Here is a 25,152-nt window from a genome sequence, read left to right as displayed (position 1 = left end):
AGGTGAAAGGTGCCATCGGGAGGGCTAGAGTTCCAGTAAGTCACAAGCCCAACTCGGTGATGGCCACAGCCCCTAAGAAATTTGTCTCCACTAAGCATTCACACAGTCTTTGGCCTGCTGCTGCTAATGCAGTGAAACACTCAGTGCCAGCTGAAGTGTGGGTACTAGTCCATTAGCAACAGGATGACACTTAGCTGATTCTGCAAAGAGTTTATATTAATCACAGCAAACACCTATGCGAACATATGAATTGTATTCGTAGTAAGTTTAGCATGGCTTTCATTCTCCCTGTGTGACCTTTGCAGTGTTTAAGATAAAATGGCACACATGTCACGGTGCTGCTGGGAAAACCAGGTTCTTGTTTGGTGCCTCAAGCAAGTGTCTCTCATCATCTGTTGCTTGTTTAAAAAAATTCTCCCAAAATGCAGGGTACCAAAACATGGCTAAAATGAAGTTAAGTCATATAAACCTACTTCCCTAGTTGAAAGAGACCCTTACACCTCACAAAACATTAATTTTTAAACATCCTGGATAAAAGTGTGCTCCTAGACGTCATTTTTTTGCTTATATTAGTTGAGCTTCATAATAAAAAGTTATGGTCCTATTTAAAGGAAATATAGTCTGTTAAGCAGATGGTCAATATTATGTAGAATCTTACTGGCATTGTTTTTTCTGGCAGTGGAAGAGTCTGGTATAGAAAATTTTCTCTTGCTAAAAATATTAGAAGTACCAAGGACTATTGCATAAGAGAAGTTTGTAAGCAATCTTTCTGCTTAGGCAGATGGTACAGTGGAAGACAACAATTACTCCATTCACCAAGGAAAACGCTACTTGGATACCAAAGATTTACAGTATCCTAAACACAAGCACATGTGGCTGAAGTGAAATAAACAGCACTGTCCCCAAAACACACTTAAGGCTTTACTTGAGCAGCATCAGAGTAACCTACCAAAAAGGCATTGTTAATGGTCAGTTCATTTCAGGAGGGCCCAGATAGAACCACAAAAGTACTCTGTGAGTATCATAAGAAACATTTTTAAATATTGAAGGATTGTCTCCTTTCATGTAATTCTGATCCTTAACTATTTCTCCCGTGAATCTTTCAAATTTGTCTCCCCCAGGAATAGTACACGGTGGTGTGATAATAATGTAAGTGGTGAGAATATAGCAGGTAATTTATTAAGCTCCACATCCAGTATGTTTATTAACAGAGCATGAGGATGTGCAGTACAGAAGGGGACCTGCTTGTTGGAATCACATTCGGGGGACTTGCTCCTCTGGCCAAGACTGCTGGTTTACAGGTTGCGGGGCAGTTGTCCACTGCACCCCACCAAATGTTTTTCTGGGACTAAGTCACTTGCAAAGGCCTTATCCTTTCAAAGACTTCACATTAAACTCTTCTGCCCTCTGGAGACAACCAAGACCTATAATAAAATCACTCAAATAGTTCCGGGTCATAAAGAGGCTCAACAGTCTAAGAGTGTAGAACAATGATGTCCCAGGGCCTATAGAAACACTGCTCTTGGCAGGCCCCTTATTTGCTGCTCCTTTTGGTACAAATACTTCAGATGGCTTTTACCACACAAAACCACCGATCTTTTCACAGGTTTGAACTTTTCTTCTGTAAACTGCCAATCATAAGTCTCAAGAAACTTAAAACAAGCTTCTTAATTCCAATAAGCCAGAATAATATACAGGGAGTCCCTACCCAAATGAGGAAGACTGAGTCACCTCAACCCTATTAGGGGTGAGTTGTTATAAAGATGGTGATCATTCCTAATGCTTCCCAATGACCCTGGTCTTTTTGAACTACTCATCTTCATCACATCACATTTTGATTGTTGTTAAAGATTTGGCAAGAAGCTAAAATACTGACTATACTAATGTTTCTATGAATTTTTATTATTTTTTCAACTGCTAGACAATCTGAGTTGGCTGTGCAGCCGGCATTCAAGAGACACAACTACCAATTTCTGCCCCTACGTGCTGTCCTTGACATTATTACTATCTCTCTTACCAAAACCTATATAGAAGGAAATTAGTTATTTTAGATCCAACTTTCATTCTAAATGAATATTCCATTCTGGGCCAGAGAGAGGCCATCACTGTAGAAACCACAGCGTCTGCTAACATCCCCAGGCTTGCTCTTTGGTTCATCCCAATGGAATATAGGGCCTATCATTCGTTAAACAATCCATCTCTGGAGAGAGCACCGACAAGCCTGAATAAAAACGCAGTGACCATCTTAGGGACAGCACCAATTAATGGCAAGACTAGGGATGGTGCCAGCTGCAGAGGGTAGAATTGCAGGAAGCAGCAATATTTCCTCTTAACATCTATAAATCTCTTGCTAAAGCAAAATGCACAGAGTGACTGAAAAAGCTGGCATTATTTTCCCTAAATCAAGTTATAGGCCAAGGCAAATTAAAGTATAAGGACTCATGAATTACCTTTGGGATTGCAAAACAGTACATGTATAAGACCAAACATTTCAGGAGGGTATTTTTCCCATCTGAAATTCTCTCAACTTAATTCTATGGCAGAATGACCCATTCTATATAAATATTTAATCTTTTATACATCTTCAGTTTTGAGATATGAGTAAAAGAACAACTTGGTATTTCGGAAAGAAAGAATAGTAATCCATTAATTAGTGGAAATTACATATACCCTGTTTTTTCTCTCCTAGTGAGATACTTTTATTTAGGGAAGGGTGAATGAGAAGTAATGTGCAAGTTAAGTGGGAAGATGTCAATCAACTCCTCACAGAAAGTTCATGCCAGAATAAAGCTAATGCCAGAAGACTGATTTTTGCGATCGAGTGCTGTAAGTGACAGCATTGGAAATATCAGAACAAAAAATGCAAGCCCTTGATACTAATCAACCTCCCCACCCAGGAAAGAGAGTAAAGTATTCCCATAGGAGTGTCTGTTCTCCTCTTGTAGCCACCGTCAAAAGTGTGCTAGCACCTTACCCAGTAAAACATGGAAAGGGAGGAAAAAACATTAATTTCTAGTGGAGTTACTTATAGGAAATCCAAACAGACACATAAAAAAATGTAAGAACTCATCACCGAAACTCATGACCACTGTACGTTACAATAGCAATAATTATCTTTATAATTGTTATCAACTGTCCTTTCAAGATCAGATGACTAGCATGAATTCATCTGGTCATCTTCTCCTCTGTTTGAGTAGTTAATATCTAATACTTAAGGAGAAATTGAAATTCTCATAATTGTACAATATAGTATATGCTAAAAACTGATTACCCTAATAATATTGGCTTCAGTATTCTGACCTACATTTTTCTTCAGTCTTAGGATTTTCCTAATAATACTTCATACCTCGTGGTGCTTTAGTTATTTTTTAGTGCTTTCCACATCCCTCATCCCTCATCCCTCACGTGACCCTCATGACAGCTCCGTGAGGTAGCCAGGGCAGGCATCGGTACCCCACTCTACAGATGACCCTGAGACTTGGGAAGTGACTCAACTAAGGGTCACATGGCCATTAAGAATTGAAAGAGGGACTAGAAACCATCCTAATCCAAAACTCTTTCCCCCAAACTAATGGACGAGAATTGCTTCTATCAATTTGTGCGTTAGCAATCCACATCCTTTTTAATTTCCGGTGATTGAGTCAATTAATAAGGTGACTGGCAAGGAATGGCTCACTTTTACTGCTTCAATATAAAAATCTCTTAAGTTGTGAAGTCAGAAAAATTAACTTCTTCCCAGTCCAGTCTCTAAACCTGAGCATGGCCCTATAATCCCTTTAAGAAACTGGGGATAAAATGAACATCCTGCGTAGACACTGAAGTGTAAGATGGAAGGGAGACGAAGGGAGGAGCCATCACCCCTCAGCGAGGCCCACGGAAGGCACTTCAGACAATGTCCTCGGCAGGGTGGTGGAATGCGCGTGTGCCCAGGGTGGAGAACTGGTGCCAGTTCCGCAGGAAACCCCGATTGTACTGGCCTGTGTCCACGATGAGCCCGCAGAGGAGCCGGCGCCCGGTCTTCTGGCGAAGGGCCTGCTGGACTTCCCTCTCGGTCACGTTGTAGCTGATGTTTATCAGCTGGATCAGGAAGATGTAGGCCATACCCGCTGTGATGATCACTGAGTACCACACGCAGGTGAAGGACAGAGCCGAGCTGGGACGGAGGAAAGGCCAGTCAGGGCTGCCGTTTGTGTCACATTGAGAAACCCATCATCATGCTAACATTTCATACATTTTTTTTACTTATTACTAAGGACTCTGGCACCTTCCCCAACCCTATGGAAGATACTCAGAGTGCCAATAACCTAACTTAGGAGAATTAACATATTCTATTTTCTTCTAAATTATTGGTGCCTCTTTTTCTAGTATGTTAGACCAGAATAGCAAGAACTGGTTTTTTTGCATTTTGTGTGCTCCATACAACCAGCAGAGTGCCTGACATAATGGTGTTCAACATTTGTTTGCTGAATGAATAATTCCTAAATTGTATCTAATGCATGAGAAAACAAAGGCAGCATGAGAGTGCTATAAATGTCCTCAAAGAAGCTGCAAGTGGGCACCTAGGAACAGTGCTAAAGTTATTAATCTCCACTCTTTTCAATCAAATGCTGAGGAACACAAAGAAGACAACTCCCAACACTGGTAGCCCTCTGCTCGCTTACAAGAGATGCAGGAACAGCACAACATTCCAAACGTGGCTTCCCAGAGCCAAACTGAATCACACAGGGCAGGAGAGCCCCTTCAGGCTCATTAGTAAGACTGCAAGGAGGGGCTGCCCATGAGCGCCCGCCATTTGGTTACTGTCATTCAAACAATCGCCAATTAAGAGCTGGTGGGAAATAAACTCATTCAGAATCTTCATCGGGAAAGCTGAAGAGCCTTGGAAATGATTAAATCCAAGGACCTAACCATAAAGATGAGGGCATATGAATGCCCTGCAAAGTGGGGTGAGGACCAATGGCAGGACTGTGTTCCTCAGTCACTGAAGTCACCCCGCTGAGGGTAGCGACTTGCTCTGCTTTAGGACATTCCTCACCCATGGTGTTAGTGAAGAATTTCACAACCTAGCAAGATGCACCACACAGCTCGGAAAGAAACTTACCCGGAGAAGAGGACCAATCTATCCTAACATTGCCCACAAACGCCTAGATCTAGAACGGCAATGGGAGATCTGTCCACAGGCTGATAAAAACAAATGCCGCACAGGGTACTGTCTAGAGGAAGCAGGGATTGTTCTGACAATGAAGAGTGACAAGAAAGGAAAGGATCAAACCACAGAGCTGTCATGTCAGAGGAAAAGGGTGGAGGAAAGGAAAGAAAGAACACGGGCCGAGGGCGCCCTGGCGTTCAGGGGAGGCGGCCGGGACCGGAGCTGAAGCTGAAGAATCCCCGCTTGTGCCACAGCCCGGGGATCTTCACAACACATAAATGGGCCCCGACCTAACAATGCCTAAGGAAATTCTGACCTACATACCACAGTAATCATGAGTGGTGATTTAAAAAAAAAAAAAAAAATGTAGAACAGGGAAAACCAAGAGGAGATCAGAAAGAAAAGAAAGGTTACAGAGATGTGAGCACCTCTTAAAAGGGTCATCAGTAAGTACTAAATGAAGATCGGGCTAAAAAGCACCAGAAAGCAACAATGAAGTGAGGAGAGATTCTTGATATTTATGGCAAAATATACCCCATTACATACCTGGAACCGCTAGTTATTGTTTTAGTTTCACTATTGCTACCTTGGGCATGTAAGTGGTCATAACCCTGGAAGCCCCTGATTAAAGCCTGGTTCTGTTGGTAGGCTACTGGCTCTTCACATTTTAAGGGTCGACAATCCTTTTGACATGACCTTAGAAAAACACACAGAACCACTGCTCTATTTTGTTTGCAATTTCAGGGACACCCAGCATCCCCACTGCCTGTCCTATGCTTTAGTTGAGAACTCCTAGCCCAGTAGTGAGTGACAGGCCCTTTTATTGGCAACATCCATGACTTCCTCTGGGGGTCTCTACACTGTGGTATCCGCAACTTACCTATAATTTGCATAAACTCCAGGACAATAGAAGAGAGCCGTGAAGACACTTCTGTCTCTACAAATGGTGTCCAAGGTCAGTGTGATCCCGTACACCGAGGTGAGCAAGAAGATCAAAAGGGCAAGTATAAATGCTTGATGATTGGATTCTCCAACGCAGCTATTTATCCTCAAAACAGCACAGAGGGGGAAAAAAAGCAAACATGTTTTTAAAAGTTCTCTATATAACCCACATAATAAATAAGAAAGCTTTAAAAATAGGGACAGTCTGCATTTCACTTATTAAAAAGCATGTTCTCTTATTTTTCAATTTTAAGGAATTAAACACTTGTCCACAGAGGTATGCAATCTTACATTCTCTGCTCGTTGCAAAGTGGAATTTTACCATTAGTTCAAGGACAAGACTAAGGAAAAAAGAAGAATCTGGCTAACGAATCTTCCTAAATATTAGTAAGAGAAGTCTGTTACCCATCTATGAAGAGAGTCAACATTGTCATTACCATGCTAAGGAAAGGGAGACAAACAGCAGAATTATAAAAACTTAAAAACATGCTAATAAGTCAGAAGCATCACCACAGTATGGGAAGGCGTGTTAAATATGTAAAGAGTAATAAAAAGATCCAAAGAGGTTAGGAACAGGGTGTGAGGTGGAGAACAACTTGATAACATGCAAGCCGTTTGTCAGGTAAAAATAGTTCTGTGTCACGGCCATTTGCAGGGCAGGCGGTACAGGCAGTCCCTCCTGCCCACTGCACACCGGGATGCTGAGGCCGGCAGGGGAGATCTGCTGTTAGGTGCGGTTCTCAGGACTTTTGCAAACCAGCATTTGTAAATAACTGCCCTCCCCCGACCCAAACACACACACACACACGGGAATAAATGATGAAGACATAGAAGTGGAATACCTAAAAATGAAAACAACTGTTTACTTCTAAAGACAAAGTCCCAGAAAAAAGCTGTCCTTGTACTTGAGCCATGCACTTAAGTCTACTCTGCTGCCCTCTCGGCCCTTCCTGCACACTCACCCTCTCCTGTGCCCCCTTCTGAGGGGGAGGTGTGCTACATGAGCACAGTCCTAGACACGAAAGGCATGATTCGCTGACCATGACTGCACGAAGAGCAATAACCTACAAACATGCTACTTAGAGCATTCGCACCCAAATTAATTACACCCCCTTTAGTTTAGATTTACTCAGTAAAACTGCAACATTATCTTTAAACATTGCACTTTGCATCTTATGGGCCTTATCTGTCTTCATTTGCCACTGGCCAGATGGAAGGTATGAAAGAAGCCCCTCTCGCCGCAAATAACCAAATAGAGAGTTTATCGTTTATCTGGTAGGGCCCCAATTCGATAATGTTTGAGTGGAAATCACTGGTAGCATTAAAAAAAAAAAACGATCAAGGATGTATGGCAAGAAGACAAAACAGTCACCTAAAAATAGGGGTATTTTTTTTTAGCTCTATCTATGTTCAAAAAGAATAGCCCAGGGAAATATGCCTATACTGATTGTGATAAATTCTTTTTAAAAAAAAAAAAAAATCATTCAACTGTAGATACTTCTCTATTAGAAAGGAAAAGATAAATGAAGTGCAATTCAAAAGAAAATTGCACTTTTCTGTTATTCTTCTTCAGGAAATGACTGAAGAAACTAAATTTGTGAAACTCGAAAAACTGATGACTAAGTGGGAACATCATACCAGCCCACAAATATCTACAAGGTGTAAAGCTGGGAAGCACAGAAATCTTAGCATAGCACAAAGGAGGATCAAATATGGCTAGAGTCTGACATGAATTTACACTTCTGAAGCCTCCAAATTTTTCCAACATACCAGACACAATGATGATCCATTCTCCTCACACAGATGCCACAGATCCGGCAATGCCATGCCCGGGCTGGTCGCACCAGCTGGCACTTGGCACACCAGTCCTCCTTCACTTTGGTGGGACTTCCAGCTGACACCCTGCAGGAGCCCTTAAGGTCATCCTTCAACGCGCGGTTGTTGAGGCTTCCCGATGTGTCTGCTCCAGGGAACCCTTTGGTCTTCTCCTGCCCCTTTCTGTGCAGGCATTCCACGTGGCTGCCACCTAGAGATCCGTCACTGCTGGCTGGATTGCTGAGGTAGCCTGGATTCTTCTTGGCTCTGTACAAGGCTAGGAGTATCAGAAATAACCCGCAGGTGAGAACAGCCAGCCGAGTGGGCCCCACACGCCCTCTGGGGACCACTTCCTGCAGGAACACATAGTACATGTAGCCCAGGGAGAACAGGCCAAGGCTCAGGAAAAACAGAGTCTGCTCTTTCCTTCTGTGAGTGAGGTAGTAGTACCACAGGGCCAGCACAGGGAGGGAGGTCAAAACCACCACCCCCAGGAGGAAATGCCAGGACGCCACGTGAAGGAAGACAGGCAGGAGGACGAGAGGAGGAATGATGCTGATGTTAACTTTTTTGGCTCCCCTAAGCCAAGGAATTCGGAGGCGATCAGAAATTGTATCCATGATTCTTTCACAAGTCTCTGGCCGCACAGATTTACATGTAATCCATCTATTCAGAAAGAGCACAAAGAGAAAGGACTTCGTATGGGTTTGCTGAATTATCAACCACAGAACACTGAATACCAAACAGCAGGATAAACAATAAAAGAGACGAAAAGCCAAGTGTTTTACTTCCTTACTGCTAAACACAAGCCTTTCTGATTCACATGTCATTTTGTTAATAGGAACGAGAAGATAATGTTACAAACTTAACAGTCTCCACTAAATAAATTATTCTCTACTAATCAAATATATAGGTATGTACCCATACTCCATATAAGTAATGTTCAGATCTTATGACCTGTACAGTCCTAAGAGTCTCAAAAAAATTCACAATCTAGTTGTGAAGACAACATGGGAATTCAAGAAATATTAGTTGAGTGACAAAGCAGCAATAATCAATGAATTCCTATGATCAAACATTACAAAGTGTGCTCGGAGGAGAGAGTCAATACTTCTGGGAGGAATCATCAGAAGGGTCTTTGCGGAAAAGGTGGGATTTGTGCTCGACTTTGATGACCGGCCAGCATTTGTATGGATGGAGAGGGACGGAAGGCAGCTTTCCAATGGAAAGAAATGTGTGCCGCACAAAACCTGGCCTGGGCCCAGGGAAGAAAAGTCTATCAGGGCCAGGGGTCTGCAGAGGGAAGAATGAAGATCAAACTAGTAATAGTATGAGTCAAACGACTGAGATAGGTGAACAGAACGGCGCTGGTTCACGTTTTTTGGACACTTGGGCTATGTAATGTTCTAAATGTTTGTGTCCTCCCAAAATTCATGTTGAAACCTAATCCCCAAGGCAATAGTACGAAGAGGTAGGGCCTTTAGGAGGTGATTAGGTCTTAAGGGCAGAGGCCTCATAAATAGGATTAGTGCCTGTATAAAAGAGGCCCACGGAAACTTGTTCAGCCCTTTCACCATACAAGGAAAGTGCTATCTATGAAGCAGGGAGTGAGCCCTCACCAGACAATGAATCTGCTGGTGCCCTGATCTTAAATATCAGAACCATGAGCAATAAATTTCTGTTGTTTATAAATTTTCCAGCCTAAGGTATTTTGTTATAGCAACCCAAATGGACTAAGAAATTGATACTGAGAAGTGGGGTGTTACTATGACAAATATCTAAAAACATGGAAGCGGCTTTGGAACTGGGTAATGGGTAGGGGCTAAGAGTTTTGAAGTATATGCTGGGAAAAAACCTATACCATTGTGAATAAGCCATAAAAGGCGATTCTGGTAAGGGCTCAGAAGAAGAGGAGGGCTGTACAGAGAAAGCCTCAATCTTTGAGATTACCTAAGAGGTCATGAGCAGAATGTTGGTAGAAATACGAACACTAAAGGCATTCTGATGAGATCGCAGATGGAGATGAGGAACGTGCTATTGGAAACTGGAGCAAAGGCCATCCTTGTTTTAAAGTGGCAAGGAACTAGGTGGAATTGTGTTTGTGTGCTAGTGTTCATATAAGGTAGAACTCAAGAGCCATAAAACTGAGTATGTGGCAGAATAAATCTCTAAGCAAAGTATTCAGGGTGCTGCATGGCTTCTCTAGAATGCTTACAGTAGAATTCAAGAAGAGAGAAATGACTGAAAGACAATTTATAATCAAAAGGGAAGCAGAAAATTCTCAGCCTTCTCAACCTGTATATGTAGTAACAAATAAAGTGTGTTTGAGAGAGAAGGACAAGGCTGTGGATAAGATCAGTAAGGATCAGCCCTGTGCTATTTATTCATCAAGACAATGGAAGAACGACCCTGAAGCATTGTGGAGCTTGTTGGGGCTACCATTCCAATCACAAGCCCAGAGTGCCAAGGCCTTGAGGGCAGAATGGTTTCATAGGAGGGGCTAAGGGCACCCATGGGACCTCAGGGCTTGCTGCTTGGCACACCTCAAGTCTCCGCCCCCTACATTCTGCTGCAGTGCTCCATAGCAGCTCCGGGTGTGGCTCCAGTGGGCCTAGGTAGAGTGCAGGCCACAGTGGCCACCTCTCTGAAGAGCAGCATCAGCAGCATCCATATAGTGCCAACTCTGCAGACACAGAGTACATGGCTACCTCCACCTAGATTTCAAAGGATACCCTGGAGTGCCTCAGGGCTGAGGCAGAGAACTGCCACCACAGAGAGCCCCCACTAGGGCACTGCCCAGTGGATCCATGAGTATGGGGCCACTACAGAGAGCTCCCACTGAGGCAGTGCCTAGTGGAGCTGTGGGGGCAGGGTCGTTCCCAAAACCCTAGACTGGTAGAGCCTCCAGTGTGCAACTCCAGCCTGGGAAAGCCACAGCATCAGCTGCACCCAGCAAAGCTGTGGGGGTGGCAACAACTGGAGATCTGGGGGCTCAACCTCCATCCCAGTATGTCCAGAAGGCAGGACATCGAGTCAAAGATTATTCTCAAGCCTTTAAGACTTAATGTTGTTTGCCCGTAGGGTTGGGACCTATCACTCCTTTCTTCTTTCCTGTTGCTCCCTTTTGGAATGGGAATGTCTATTCTGTGCATGTCCCACCATTGTATTTTGGAAGCACATACCTTGTTTGATTTCACAGGCTCACATTTCGGGGAGAATTTGCCTCAGGGTGAATCGTACCTTGAGTCCCACCCATATCTGATTTAGATCATGATATTCAGACTAGATTCTGAATATTAGACATCTGAACTGATGCCAGAATGAGTTAAGACTTTTGGGGCTATTGGTACGGAATGAATGTATTTTGCATATAAGCACAAGGATTTTGGGGAATTTGAGGGAGCAAGGGTGGAATATTATGGCCTGAATGTGTGTCCCCCAAGATTTGTAAGTTGAAACCTAATTCTCAATGGGGGTCTTAAGAGATGATTAAATCATGAAAGTGGAGGTCCCATGAACATGATTAGTACCTATGTTAGTCTGTTTGCATTGCTAAAAGAAAATACCTGAGACTGGGTAATTTGTAAAGAAAAGACACTTATTTGGCTCATGGTTCTGCAGACTGTACAAGAAGCACGGCATTAGCATCTGCTTCTGGTGAGGGCTTCAGGGAGTTCCAACCAAGACAGAAGGCCAAGGGGGAACAGGGGTGTCACATGGCGAGAGGAGCAAGGTGGGGGTGAGATGCCACACTCTTTAAACAACCAGGTCTCCAGTGAACTAATAGAAGGGAGGGCACCAGGCCATTCATGAGGGATCTGCCCCATGACCCAAACACCTGCACTTGGCCCCACCTCCAACACTGGGGATCAAATTTCAACATGAGATTTGGAGGGGACAAACATAGAAACTATATCAGTACCCTCATAGAAGAGGACTGAAGGAGCTTGTTCACCCCTTCTGCTGTGCAAAGACACAAGAAGACCCCATCTGTGAGGAAGAAGGCCCTGCCAAACAGTGAATCTGCCAGCACTTTGATCTTGAGTTTCTCAGCCTCTGGAACTGTGAGCAATAAATTTATATTGTTTATAAGATACCCAGTGTAAGGTATTTTATTATAGCAGCCTGAATGAACTAAAACAAGCTAGCAAGGAAAAGTAGAGTTTAAGGAAAGATAACTTTGATTTTAGACAGACAATTTTAAAAAGTAGGACTAGAACTTGGAAGTGAGCCAGAGATAACTATATGGGAGTGATACAGAGCAGCAGCAACAGTGGAAGCGCTGGACACCTACCTCCAGAGGAGAAGGATATGGAGAGAGCAGAGGAGAGGACTCGGGGGACAGCCCAGGGCTAGGAGGGGGGAAGAGTTAGCAAGGTTAATGGAAGAGCTGCAGTCTTGAGTGATGGTGGTTATGGAAACACCGTCATTTCTCCGTTCATTAGTGCAAAGTGTTCCATTTTCTCAGCACACATTTTAGACTAAATCTAAAGTACCTATATTTCAAAACACCTGTAAAAAACACTATACAGTAGACACTGTAAAGGAAGAATTACAAAGAGGTAATGGGGTCTTTAGGAGTTAAGGTTGGTACTAGACTCCAGGGGTCCTCAGGGGATGCTTTTTATGGCTGTATTAATGCATCAAACGCTAAGTCAGCAATATGCAGTTGCAATGACTTTTTTTAATCAGAATTATTAATGGGAAAGCAAGTTTCCAACGTCCCTATACTCCTCACATTATGCCTTCCAGATGACAATAATTCTTAAATATGTAATTATTTATAAAATGGATAAAAACAAGGTTATTACTGTTTGGTACAAAATCTTTTCAAATAGTGATTTCCATCACTGGGATCATGATGAAAATAAAAGCTAAATATTAATATAATGTGATCAATCAAGACAGTGTTGCTGGTCACACTGAAAACAGTCAGTCCAGGGGAGATACAGGCCTTCTGGCTGGAGTTTCTCCCCAGCAACAAGGGGTGAGACCAGCACCAACAAAACGAAAATGATCTTTCAATCCCCAAAGCCCTTTGTGGCCAGGTGCAACTCAGTCCCCAGTAGTCAGTCTCTAAATGCTGAGACCACTGAGGATGCAGGAACTTTCTGGAACTATCTGTTCATTTTAAACTTACAGATTCTACTGGCTTGCCTTTGTTTTTTTTTTATACTAACTTGCCGACTATCCTTTTATCTGCCTGTTCTGTCATCTTCTCTCTTTAAATGAAAAATGATAATCTCCTAGTAAACTGAGCTGGACAGTGACGGCTGTGCACTACTGCGTAATTCATTTTACAAAATCCTCACACTTCACACAGAAGCCAACTCTCATTCTAGATGCTTGGAAATAGAATCAAGAGCAAATTCTAGCATTCTGGTGGCTAAGCTTAAAGTCTACACGGCAGTTCTCAGAAGGGAAGGTGGGGCGGCCGCAGGAAGCGCTCCGTTCTTACCTATCACACCCTTCGTCCAGATCTTCGCAATCACACAAACAAGCAGCCAGGTGGTTCTTTTCCCCATTCCGATCTATGTACTCGCAGCAGCACAGGGGCTCCAACTCAGGTTCTTCGGTTTTCTTATTCTTCACTGGCTTCATGCTGCCTTTCTGTGTCATGATTTGCACCTGTCACCATGAGGCGTAAGAAGCCCTCAGAAGGTAAAGGTGGAAAGAACACAACTTACATCTTGTAAACACATCCACTCCTCTGATTAACCGCCAACGCCAGAGCAATCAAAAATGAGAAGAAAGGCGGGGGGAGGGGGTCTCGTTTCCACAGGCTTTTGTGGCTCCGCTTGGCCAAGCAGGGGGCTCCACGGTTCTCGGGGCTCCGAGCTGCCTTCACCGTCCCTTCCCCTCCAGGGTAGGCGCCGTCTGGGCACCAACTGTTCCCATAGCGACAGCCGACCACGCGCCCAGGACAGCCCGGGCGCGGGCGGCAGCGCTCACCTGCGGGTGCGAGCTGCGGCGAGCCGAGCGGTCCCCGCCCCAAGCCTGGGCGCGGGTGGAAACTCACCCTGGGCACTGGGGAGAGGCTAAGCGCTGGCGCCGACGGACTCGCTCGGTTGCCGCGGCTGGGGACCCGGCTCCGGGAATGCCAACAGGCTCCCGGGCAGCGCGCGGGGCTGTCGTCCAGCCCGGGTTCTCCAGCCCCGCGCGGGGCGCGCCTCGCTCGCCCCTGCCAATCGGGAGGACGTGGGCGGGCCTTGAGCACCGCCCCGCCAGGAGAATGACCTTGGGAGGGAAGTTACCTGCCCTCCGGCCGGAGGTGCAGCCGCAGCCGAAGAGGTGGAGGCGGAGCGGAGAAGGGTTGGGTCCTTCAGGGGCGCGGACGCGTCTCAGATCTCTGCTCCGCGGGGCCCCGGGTGTGACGGCTGGAGTCTCAGGGACCCCGGCTCCGTTCGCCGCCGCCCCCGCGCCCTCGCCACAGCCGCCCACCTGTGACCACAGCCCGCCGCGACCCCAGCTGCACGCCCACCTCCCAGCGCCGTCCCGCCGCCCCCCGACCAGCCGGGCGCGGAGCGGCGGGTCCACGCGCGCTTCCGGGTGCCCCGCCCCCGGCGCCGGGGATCCCCGCCCGCCCGCACGTGCGCCGCCTGCACCCCGCGGAGCCCGCGGACAGGCCCCTCCCCCCGGCCCTCGGCCCTGGAGCCGGGAGGCCAGAAGGACGGGTTCCCAGGAGCGGGTCCGGGAGGTGGGAGCCCAGGGCGGGCCGCGCACCTCCAGCCCGCCCCGCCCCGCCCTAGAGGCGGTGGCCCGGCCCCCGCCTGTGCCTGGGGGCGGCGCGTCAGCGTGGCAGCCTCCTGAGCCCTCGGGTGCGGGCGAAGTGCGGAGACGGAAATACGGGAAACCCGGGAACCCGGAGGATTTCCGAACTACGTGAGACCGTGGGCGAACCAGCCTTCATGCGGACGCCGGCAACAGGCGTTGCGGGAGAGATCTTCACCGCAACATGTTACCCAAGTGCCTCCCCCAAATTCGCTGACCTTCCCTTAAAGGCCCATCACTGCTGCCAGATCTGTTAATTTATGCAGTTTGTTCCCCTTCATGATTTCTAGAGAGCAGTCTTTACATTAGACCAGCAGGCCTCTCTACTACTTTTGTTCCCTTAGTCTGCATATTTGAAATGAAATTGCTGAGATGTGAGTCCTCTTTGGGTTTTATTTTTTGCATAAAATTTTTAATAGAGTTTAGGCCCATGTACCTGTTTTCACTATGGAAGGCTTTCTAGTTTGGTGTGTGTTTTTTTTTTTAAGTAGAAAAAAACTACAACTCAGACATTTTCAGTTTTATTGATACTCAATTTACATAACAGGCTCAAGTTTTATAAACTGAATTCTGCATCCATACATATTTAGTTTTAATTTATAAACCAACTTACTTCGGTAATCTTTGAGGTATGTTATAAAGTACAAGTGTTAAGGAAACATCACAAAAATATTGTTTGTAAATGATCATTTTTGTGAATTTAACAGAGAAAGTTTCAAGTTTTTAATCCAGTCACTCCGGTGCACAACCAGATACTACATAAATCCTTACCAAAAGAAAACAAGGTACCCCCAGGTTAGCTGGAATTCACCCAGAGAAACCCATTTTCGCTCTAATGGAGTCAATAACCTTGATTATCTACCTGCATCTCAAAAATGACTTTAACAATGCCAGGCAGCTTTGGTGACTCTGGGAAAAAAGGAAACATTTAACTAAAGGTAATAGTTGTTCAAACAGTAAGAATATAACCACATTATATATGTGTTCCAGGGAAAGAGCTCAGGAGACAAAAGAATAAAACACTTTGTGAACTTTTCCTAACTCCTGAAAAAAAAATTGATTTCAAGTCAGTTTACAAAGTTCTTATTTTCATGAACCACTTGTATTGAGACATATGTCTAAAAATTTTTCATGAAAGAGCCAAAGTTTGTGTCTGACTTACAACTTTAAAGTCAGTGCACTTGTATTGGGACGTACATGGCCCACAAGTTTTTATTAGAGAGCTAAAGTTTGTCTCTGACTTATAACTTACCAACTAAAACAAGCCACGCACAAATATAAAGAATGAAGCCATACATAGCTATTGGAAAGACAGATTATTTTCCATCTGATGGGTTATTTCCACCCTGAAAGATTGCTAAACTGAAGCCAGGCTTAGTTCAAAGATGTTATTGATCTGTCACTAAATACCCAGATTTTAACATAATCTGCTTTTGAAAACTCAGAGGAGGGTTCTTCATTTTTGAATGTTGGTATCCTACATGTCTCCCTTCTCCTAAATTGACTCTTTTGCCATTTGATGTATGAAGAGGCAAGATAATCTCACCTCTGATAGCTATGTGGTAGCTACCTTAAGAAAAAACAACTATTTCTTTCATAAAGATACAACAACATGGCTGAAGAACCTTTCAGATAAAAATCAACACGCAGATTCAAAAAGTTTGACTATTGAATTTACATGCTAAATAACGAAGACATTATAATACTTACCATATACAAACCTAGAAATGTTATGATAAATGCCTGAAAACTAATCCTTTAAAATTAGTAATGATGTAGAGGTTTCTTCTTTTTTTTTTTTTTAAGACTAGTCAAGTGCAGTAGTGAAAAGGGGGGAAAGTAGTAGAACAGGAGTTTAATCTGTAACTGACTGTGAACAATCAAGTGAGATAACTCACTACCTTCTGACCAGCCAAGGTTTCTTCTTATATTGCCTACTTTAGCCTCTTGAACTTATCTCAACTGTGAAAGCAGCCTATTGGACCCATACTAATTTTGTGCTACCAGATAAACTTAAAGTATCAAAGTTTAAACCTCACTGTAGAAATGAGACTGTACCACTCAATTCAGAGTGTCTCACTTTCTTTTTGTATCACAGAAATTTAATTCCACAATATATTTCATGGTTCACTGGGGAAATTCACAGCTTAAAAATATGTATAAGAAGTGAAAAGATGGATTCTTAAGGCCATCAGAAACTAATTACCAAATAAATGTTATTGAAGAATGGTCACATTAGAAATCCTAATAATGAGAAAATGGAAATATTCCTATGACAAAATCCTTCATCCTCTGGTTTTCTTCCAATTGTTTTCTTTTAGTTCCAAGTGTCTCCACAGTTTCAGTCCTTAGGATCACGAGCTTTCAACAGCCATGCCAGTCTTATTCTTATTTAGTAGATCAAAGGTTTTCTGAAGCATAATGAGTGAGCTCTTCAGCTGCAAACAAGATTAATTTTCAAAATCAGATTATTTACGTTTTTCTGATCATTTTTGTGCCAAAAGTTTACAATTACACTTAATATAATTTTGTTTGTATTGATATCCAAATTAAACACTGAATATAAAACACCTCACAAGGGTGGGGAACCTGTGGCCCTCTGATTTCAAGATTGTTCTTTTTAAAGCACCAAACGAGGCAAGAAAAGCAAGAAAAACTTTGTCTTTCTCTGCTGCACTCCTTTCAATAAAAGGATTTGTTGTGTAAAATTTGGATTCGGTCAAAAGGCCGCACTTAAGGACCTAAAAGGCCACATGTGGCCGTAATGCCACGGGTTTCCCACCCCTGCAGGGCTCTTCCCATTTGTTGGAGTATTATACTTCTTCCTACTACAGTATATTCTACTTCCCAATAGGTCCCTTAATCAGATTATCCAAAGCAAAAATGGTTTCTGAAGTTGCAGTGGTCTCCTCACTATCCCCTAAACAACTCCAGTTCTACTTCTGGGCTTTTGCATGCTATTATGCTCGTGTTCTTCACCTATCTAAAACATACTCATGCTCACTGCCTCCACGTTGTTTTTCCTAATCGTCCTGCCTCGAAAATCCCAAAGCATTATCCTTACTACTTAATGCTTTGACACTGAATTTTGTATTTTTTTTATAGTCTTTAACAATACACATGGATATCTGATTTCTCTAATAAAATTATAGGCAACTTGAGATCAAGAATTATGTCTTATTATTTCTTGTATTCAGACATTCATTCAACAAATACTTATTGCTCACCTATTACATGCTGGGCACTGTGCTAAGCACTGGGTATACAATGGTGAAGCAAAGAGGCACTGGCCCTGCCTTCCTGGGGCTTATAGACTAGTGAGGGAAACAAAACTAAAACAAATAATCACATGCATAAATATATACTTAGTTATTGTTTTAAGTGTTTTACTTGAGCAATTGGAGGGTGGTAGTGTCATTTTCTGAAATGAGATCCACTAGAGGAGAATTAAGTTTTGGCTCGGAGGAAAGCTGAATTCTCTTTTGGACGTGATCAGTCTGCGATGCCTGTTAGTCACCCAGGTGAAGATGCCAAGTAGGCATGCGATTGTATGAGTCTAGAGCTCAGGGAAGAGGTGGAGATGAGAGATACGGATTTGGGAATTGCTACGGTTTGAATGTTTGTGTCCTCTCCAAAATTCATGTTGAAATTTAATCCCCAATGCAGTAGTATGAAGTGGCATGGCCTTTGGGAGGTGATTAGGTCATGAGGGCTCTGCTCTCATGAATGGCTTAGTGCCCTTATAAAAGGACTGGAGGGAACTAGCTAGACCCCATTTTTGCCCTTTGGTCCCCTCCACTATGTGTGGACACCTAGATGGTGCCATCTGTGAGAAACAGGCCCTAACCAGATACTGAACCTACTGACACCTTAATGTTGGACTTCCTAGCTTCCAGAATGGTGAGCAATAAATTTCTATTCTTTATAAATTTACCCAAGGTCAGGTATTTTGTTACAGGAGCACAAACAGACTAAGACAGGAGTCATTGGCACGTGTGGTTATTTACAGTTAGGGGTGTGGAAGAGATCACCTAAGGGAAAAGTAGTAGAGAAGGGAAGAGAATCTAACACAGAGCCCTGGAACATTTGGGCCAGGAAGAAGTCAGGTAGAGGAGACGGTTTTAACTATTAATAGCAAAAGGTAGTTTTACATTATTCTAAGTGAAAGAAGCCAATCACAAAAGCCCATATATTGTATGATTCCATTTATATGAAATGTCCACAATAGGCAAACCCATAGTAATAGAAAGTAGTGGGTGCCAGGGGTTGAGGGGAGGAATGGATGGAGAGAAATTGCTAAGGGGTACTGGGTTTCTTCTGGGGTGATGTAAACGCTCTGGAATTAGTGGTGACAGTTGTACAACTTTGTAAATAGACTAAAAATTCTTTCAAAGGCTGAAGTTTATAGTATGGGAATTATATCACAATAAGGTTTGTTTTTAAAAAAAAATAGTTGTAAAGAACATAAGATTAGATACATTTCAAAAAAGGAGTGGTCAGCTCTGTCAAATGCTGACACTGTAGGATGAAGACTGAAAAAAAGGAACATTATTTTTATAAGCCAGATGTCCCTGGGGACCTTAGCTCAAGCAATATTAGTGTAGGGAATTATGGGTGAAGAAAACCACACAGGAGTGAGATGAAGAGCAAATAAGTAGATTAAATACAAGAATCCAGCTTTGCTCCCTCCTGAAACCCCCATTAAAAATACAGTAAAAGGATTTTTTAAGGCATAAATCCATAAGGAGAGAGAGAACAGAAAAGGAGACAATAGCAACACAACTTCGAAAACTAGAAAGCAGATGGATTACTTAGCAAGCCTGAAAAAGCGGAATCCTAAACTAACAGTAATGAATGCTGAGAACCAACAAAATTAACCCCAAAGAAACCTCACAAGGCTCAGGCATTGATGGCCAGGAATCTCTAAACGTGAGAATAAAGAGGAAGGGGTCAAAAAAGGATTGGAGGAGATTTAGGCAGACATCTGGAATTTTATGTTCTGGACAGGATAAAACAGAGGGGCTTTGGTTGTTTGGCAGGGGGGACACCAAGTCATTGATAAGGACAGCGGTACATAGCAAAAACAGGGGGATTACATGAAAAAGTATATATTGAATGCTGAAATCATCCCTTCTCCCTGCCCTTCCTATCCCTCTTCTTCCACTCAGCTCCTAAAATCCTACAGCTAGCCCTTAATCTTCCAGGTGGGAGACTGGAAGAGTCTCCTCTGTGGGGATTGATCAATCCCGTGACAAACTGCCCTAAAGATACTGCTATCAGGACTTCTCAACCAATAGCCTGGCCAGATCTATAGAAAAGTTCCTGGTACACCAGCCCGATTCACATGTTAAGAGCTTCAGATTCACACAAGCAGATGGCAGATGGCAGATTTCTAAAGAAATTCTCTAACCCTAAAGATAGAAATTAAAATGGAGGGAAAGGCCCTTGATGGAAAATGAGTATGCAAGAAGAAAAAAAAAAAAATGTAACTATCAGTAATATCCTCAGAGAGCTAAAGATACTGTAGCCATTTAAAAAAGATTGCAACACCACAAAGAAATAAATCAAAAAAATAATAGCTATTCAAAATTACAAACTTGTTAGCAAAAATTGCAAAACTAACAGAAGAATTTGAAGATAAAGTTGAGGAAATTTCCCAGAAGTAGAACAAAAAGCCAAGAGATAGAAGCTGGAAACGAAAGATAAGAATGCTAGACAGCCCATCTGATAAAAGGCTGACATCAGAATACTAGGAGCTGTAGAAAGTCAGGAGAGAAAATGGAAATCATCAACTATATGACACGAGAAAGTCTCCTGAACTACAGGCATAAGTTTCCAGATTAAAGGACCAGGAAGGATAATAGCCTCAGAATTCTCAGTAGTAGCACTGGAAGCCAAAAGACAACAGACCACTGCCTTCAAAGTTCTGAAAAAACATTATTTCCAATCTAGAATTCTATCCCCAGCCAAACAATTAACTGAGGGAAATGGTAGAACAAAAAATTTTCTGATAGGGTGAACTCTTAAAATATTTACCTCCAAATTCTCTTTCTCAGGAAGCTACTATTTGATGTGCTCCATTAGGAGGAAGTAAACTAAGAAAGGAAAACATGGGATATAGAAAACAAAGGTGACAGAATCAGGAATCCCCAGGATGACAGCTGTGCACCAGGCACGGAGGGCCCGGACCTGACGGAGCCCGCTGGAAGGCTCCATCGCCAGAAAACCTGAGTGGATGAAGATTTTGAGAGGACATTTATAAGCAGAGAATTAGGGGATGAAACACTTGTAAATACTGGTAAAAATAATTGATAATATTGGAAAAAATACTAGCAAAATAATTATGCATTTATGCAGTTGAATCTTTTAACACAGCTGTCAAAAGAAGAGGAAGTGTTTTATATACTGATATGGAAGTATCTCCAAGATATACAGTTAATAAATAAAAGCAAAATAATGAACAGTGTACATAGTAGCTACCATGTCTATAAAAAGTTTATTAAGATCAAATTTGATCTAGAAGGATCAATAAAAATGAAATAGATGTATACATGCTAATTCAAAAACATCTTCAAAATGTATTACTAATTGAAAAACGAGGGTATACGACAGTGTGTACTACATACTCCCATTTCGAGAAAAAAACACACAAGTGGCTATATACATAATATGCATAATACAGAAAATAGCAAGTGTAGTTGCCTCTAGGAGGGGCATTTCTTCAAATAATGGTATAGTAAACATTCTTTCATAATCAGAAGAGCAACTGATTCATACTGGTGTGAAGGTACTAAGTACTCTGATATATAGAGTTGCCCACCTGCTCAAGCATCACTATGGAGTCTTGGAGCACTCCTTTTAAACGATGGGTCTGATCTTTGTGTTTTGGAATATTTTCTGCTCTTGACACCATATCAGAGGCTAAACTGAAAGAAAAATATAATCTTCAAAATCTGGAGAATACCTTCTGATCTTTCATTTCCAGAAATCATTAGTACTCCATAAATTGGCAAACAAAGCACAAAATTAAACAAACAAAAAACAAGACGTTTATGACTACAGGATAGTTAGCAGACCCAAATCTCTGAAACTAGAATTAAATTTTCTGCAACTAAAGAATTATTGAAATAAGATGGTGAATATAGGCCAGGGGGGCTGGGAATGACTTACCGTAAAGATTTCTCTTCTTGGAGGTGGAGACGGTAAAAGGACTGAGCAGCATACTCTATCTTTGACAGCTTCAGAAACAGCAACACATTCAACAAAACTAGCAACAGCACACTAGGCAGAGCAAATCATACTAGTTAATCCACACTTATCAAGACCTAAAGCATTACTAATGCAGAATATACATGCAAAAGCTTTAAAAATATATATTATCTAGACTATTTTACAGTTATTGTTACTGTTTAAATCAGTTATCCCCATCTTATTACATGAAATAATTACTTTTAAGTATTACTGGGTATTGAGGAAAAAGATGGAAAGTAACTAGAGTGGCAATAGAAGTCCTCGAATGACTCCAACTCACAGGTTGGGGTTGTCTCTGACCTTTCTCCTCTCTGCTAAAAATCCCAGTCAGTGTTGATGTGCAACTACCACCTTAGAAATCTATCAGGTAAGCTTTCAGGATCTATTTTCGGGTGCCTTTGGCTTAAGCAATTATACACCCATAATGCTGCATTTCAAAAAGGAAATGAAGATCAATATGGAGCTGATCGTAGGTAGATCATGATGTATCTCTTATTCCCAGTGGAAGCTAACAAAAAAAAAAAAAAGACCATTCAGCAAAAATTTCTTCTAATTCATCTTGGACAAAGGAAGTATCAAATCCCAGATTTACATTAATGGTGTCACATATGAAATATCCCCTGCTAAATGAACTTAATGTATTGGTTTTTCTCAGCAGCCTTTCAAATGAATAGATACATACCTAATTATACATATATGCAAATATATAGTTGGCATCGTATCTCTCTACTTATTTTTTCTGTTAAAATATTGACTTGCCCTTAAAAATACATAGTACTCACCTTTATTCATTGAGAAGAGGATTTAAAAAAAAAAAACTTAAGGTAGTAGTAAGAAAATCAAATCTATCAAACTATTATGGCATTGAAATAGTATATAGGTGAATATTTCAACATTTGAGTATAAATTTCCCACAAAGTGATGCAAAAAAACACTGATAATATCCTCTATTCAAAATTGTCATAGCAAACTGATTTGAACAGAATATGAAAGCCTTTTATAAAACTCAAAAGAACAACAAACATTCTCTATGTTCTAAAACCTATAATTAGGAAAAAAAACAGCTAATATAGGAGTTTCATTCCAAAAAATTATCACCTAGAGCATATCACTGAGTCAGAACCAATTCAAATAAATCTAAGAGACTACATCAAGATTCATATAGAGCCATGTGGATATTAGTACTCTCAATAAAACTAGCTAAGTAGATTCCTATCGAATATCCTGAGATTCAGACCAGTTGCCCCAGTATTTCTCACCATGTGATGCTTGGATCACTTGCAACAGAATAACCTGAGGTGAGTGTTTTAAAATACTGATTCCTTACTATTCAGCCATAAAAAAAGAATGAAATAATGTCTTTTGCAGCAACTTGGGTGGATCTGGAAGCCATCATCATCCCAAGTGAAGTATCTCAGGAACAGAAAATCAAATATCGCCTGTACTCACTTATAAGTGGGAGCTAAACCATGGATATTACATGGCCACATGAAGTGGTATAACAGACTTTGGAGACTCAGAAGGGGGCTGGTGGGAAGAGGGGAGGGATCAGAAATTACCTATCAGGTACAATTAGGGTGATGGGTACACTAAAAGCCCTAACTTCACCACTATACAATTCATCCATACAAAACTCCACTTGTACCATATATGTATATATAAAAAAAATATTGATTCCTTATCCCTACTCAAGACCTACTGAATCAATCTCTAGGACTGGGTCTGAGAAATCTGCATTTTAGCAATCTCCCCAAGTGATTTTTATGCACATTAAAGGATTAAGAACCCCTGGTCTAATCAAATAAACTAGTATTTTTGAGACTTCACCAGTGTGAATGCATAAATATTCCCTTTAAATTTATGGAACTTCCCATAAAAACCTATGATGGTAGAAAATAAATCAGATTAGTTAAAAAATAAAAACATTTTATGAATGTATACTTTGTATTTCCTCAAATTTAATAATTCTTCTGAAAAATCATACATCAAAAACTATCAGACTGAAACCTATAAAACTGCTGTTTTTGTAGGCCAACATTGGTCAAATAGTAGCAATTTCTATACAATAATATACAGATACATTTAAACTCTTTTAGAAATTAGTTAAAAGAAGAAAACACAGCAAAATAATGAATTCACAGCAAATACTTACAAAATACTCATCACCACAATAAGAGCAATGCTGCAGCTTTCCAATTCCTTTTTCTTCCCTGCAGATCACAAGAAAAAGACTATATTAGAATAAAGATTGTGATTACAGCTGATAACAATTTAATATTCATTTGAAAAGAGCTAAAAATACAATTTTTTAAATTATTTGTAAAGACAAAAAGATTTAGGGTGAATTCTCTGCACCTCTTTTTTGATTTCTGATATCCTGAGTAATATGAAACAAATCTACAAAGAGAAAACCTACAGCAGTCCTTCAAATTTGGCTTATATTACAAATTAATTTACTCTAAAATTAAATAAGCAATTCTATACATCAAGCATGATATCTAGCTAAGTACTATCTCTGCAAATAATATTTGAGCTGGGCTTATATACAATGCTTCCCTCCTCAGAAAAAAAAAAAAATCATCCTCATCTATTCATTCCTGTGCCCAAACTTTTTGATTTCAAAATTAAAGAGCCATTAATCTTAAATAGTAGATAAACATGTTCACGCTAAGATATAAGTCTCAGAAGAAGATTTGATAAGGTAGGTGGGTGAGAAGGCATGACAGTTTTATACTCTGAGAGGGAGGGAATAACAGTTAGTAGAAACAAGATGTCTTCAAAATTGAGAGTGGGGATAATAAAAGTCAAATTCCATCTTTACAATTTTGCTAGGCTGGCCCTGACAGTACATAAGGAGTAGGAGCAGCATATTCAAGGGTAGAAAGCAAATGTCTTTAAATGTAGGCAGGAAATAAATGAGCAAAGCAGTCCAGAAGCAAGGAGGGTGGTAACTATGTCGGGGGCTGCGGTGAGCTGGGGCACACACACTCTGCCAGATGGGGCAGCTACTATTATACTAAGCTCCAGCCAACTGCTGCTATGAAGGATTTGGGTCCAGGGTTGTCAGATCTGAGTTTTTATATAAAAATGTCCAATTTTTAAAGTGCCATGTGGGCCAAATAAAATGCTTCTATTGGTCGTGTGTCTGCCATTTGCAAGCACTCCTTTGTATTTATTTATTAGTTACCTTTAAAAAACTCAGTTTGATAAACATTATCAAAAAA

The 25,152-nt window shown here is 41.7% G+C and overlaps 2 protein-coding genes across 4 annotated transcripts in view; both read right to left on the bottom strand.

The window, feature by feature from the left end:
- Window positions 1–3,885: 3,885 nt before the first annotated feature.
- Window positions 3,886–13,527, bottom strand: ZDHHC23 (zinc finger DHHC-type palmitoyltransferase 23). Of its 2 annotated transcripts, none has more exons than XM_069472630.1 (4): window positions 13,365–13,527; window positions 7,862–8,572; window positions 6,030–6,197; window positions 3,886–4,153 (listed from the first exon to the last, which is right to left on the bottom strand). In XM_069472630.1, exons 1-4 carry the CDS (start codon window positions 13,523–13,525, stop codon window positions 3,886–3,888), a joined length of 1,308 nt encoding a protein of 435 aa, XP_069328731.1. In that variant the 5' UTR covers window positions 13,526–13,527. The 2 variants fall into 2 exon arrangements, with proteins under 2 accessions (XP_069328731.1, XP_069328732.1); XM_069472631.1 differs by having other exon boundaries at window positions 6,030–6,188.
- Window positions 13,528–15,218: 1,691 nt separating this feature from the next.
- The window catches only part of GRAMD1C (GRAM domain containing 1C), a 90,131-nt gene continuing 80,197 nt past the window's right edge, over window positions 15,219–25,152 (bottom strand). For both annotated transcript variants that reach the window (XM_069472635.1, XM_069472636.1), the window contains 4 exons: window positions 24,081–24,138; window positions 21,848–21,958; window positions 21,498–21,603; window positions 15,219–17,115 (listed from right to left, as the gene is read on the bottom strand). In XM_069472635.1, the coding sequence (XP_069328736.1) occupies window positions 17,032–17,115; window positions 21,498–21,603; window positions 21,848–21,958; window positions 24,081–24,138 (359 nt within the window). In that variant the 3' untranslated portion in view covers window positions 15,219–17,031. The remainder of the gene's footprint in view (window positions 17,116–21,497; window positions 21,604–21,847; window positions 21,959–24,080; window positions 24,139–25,152) is intronic.

Source organism: Eulemur rufifrons, chromosome 7, assembly GCF_041146395.1.
Source record: "Eulemur rufifrons isolate Redbay chromosome 7, OSU_ERuf_1, whole genome shotgun sequence".
Taxonomy (NCBI): Eukaryota; Metazoa; Chordata; class Mammalia; order Primates; family Lemuridae; genus Eulemur; species Eulemur rufifrons.
This window is presented reverse-complemented; position numbering and strand designations above follow the sequence as displayed.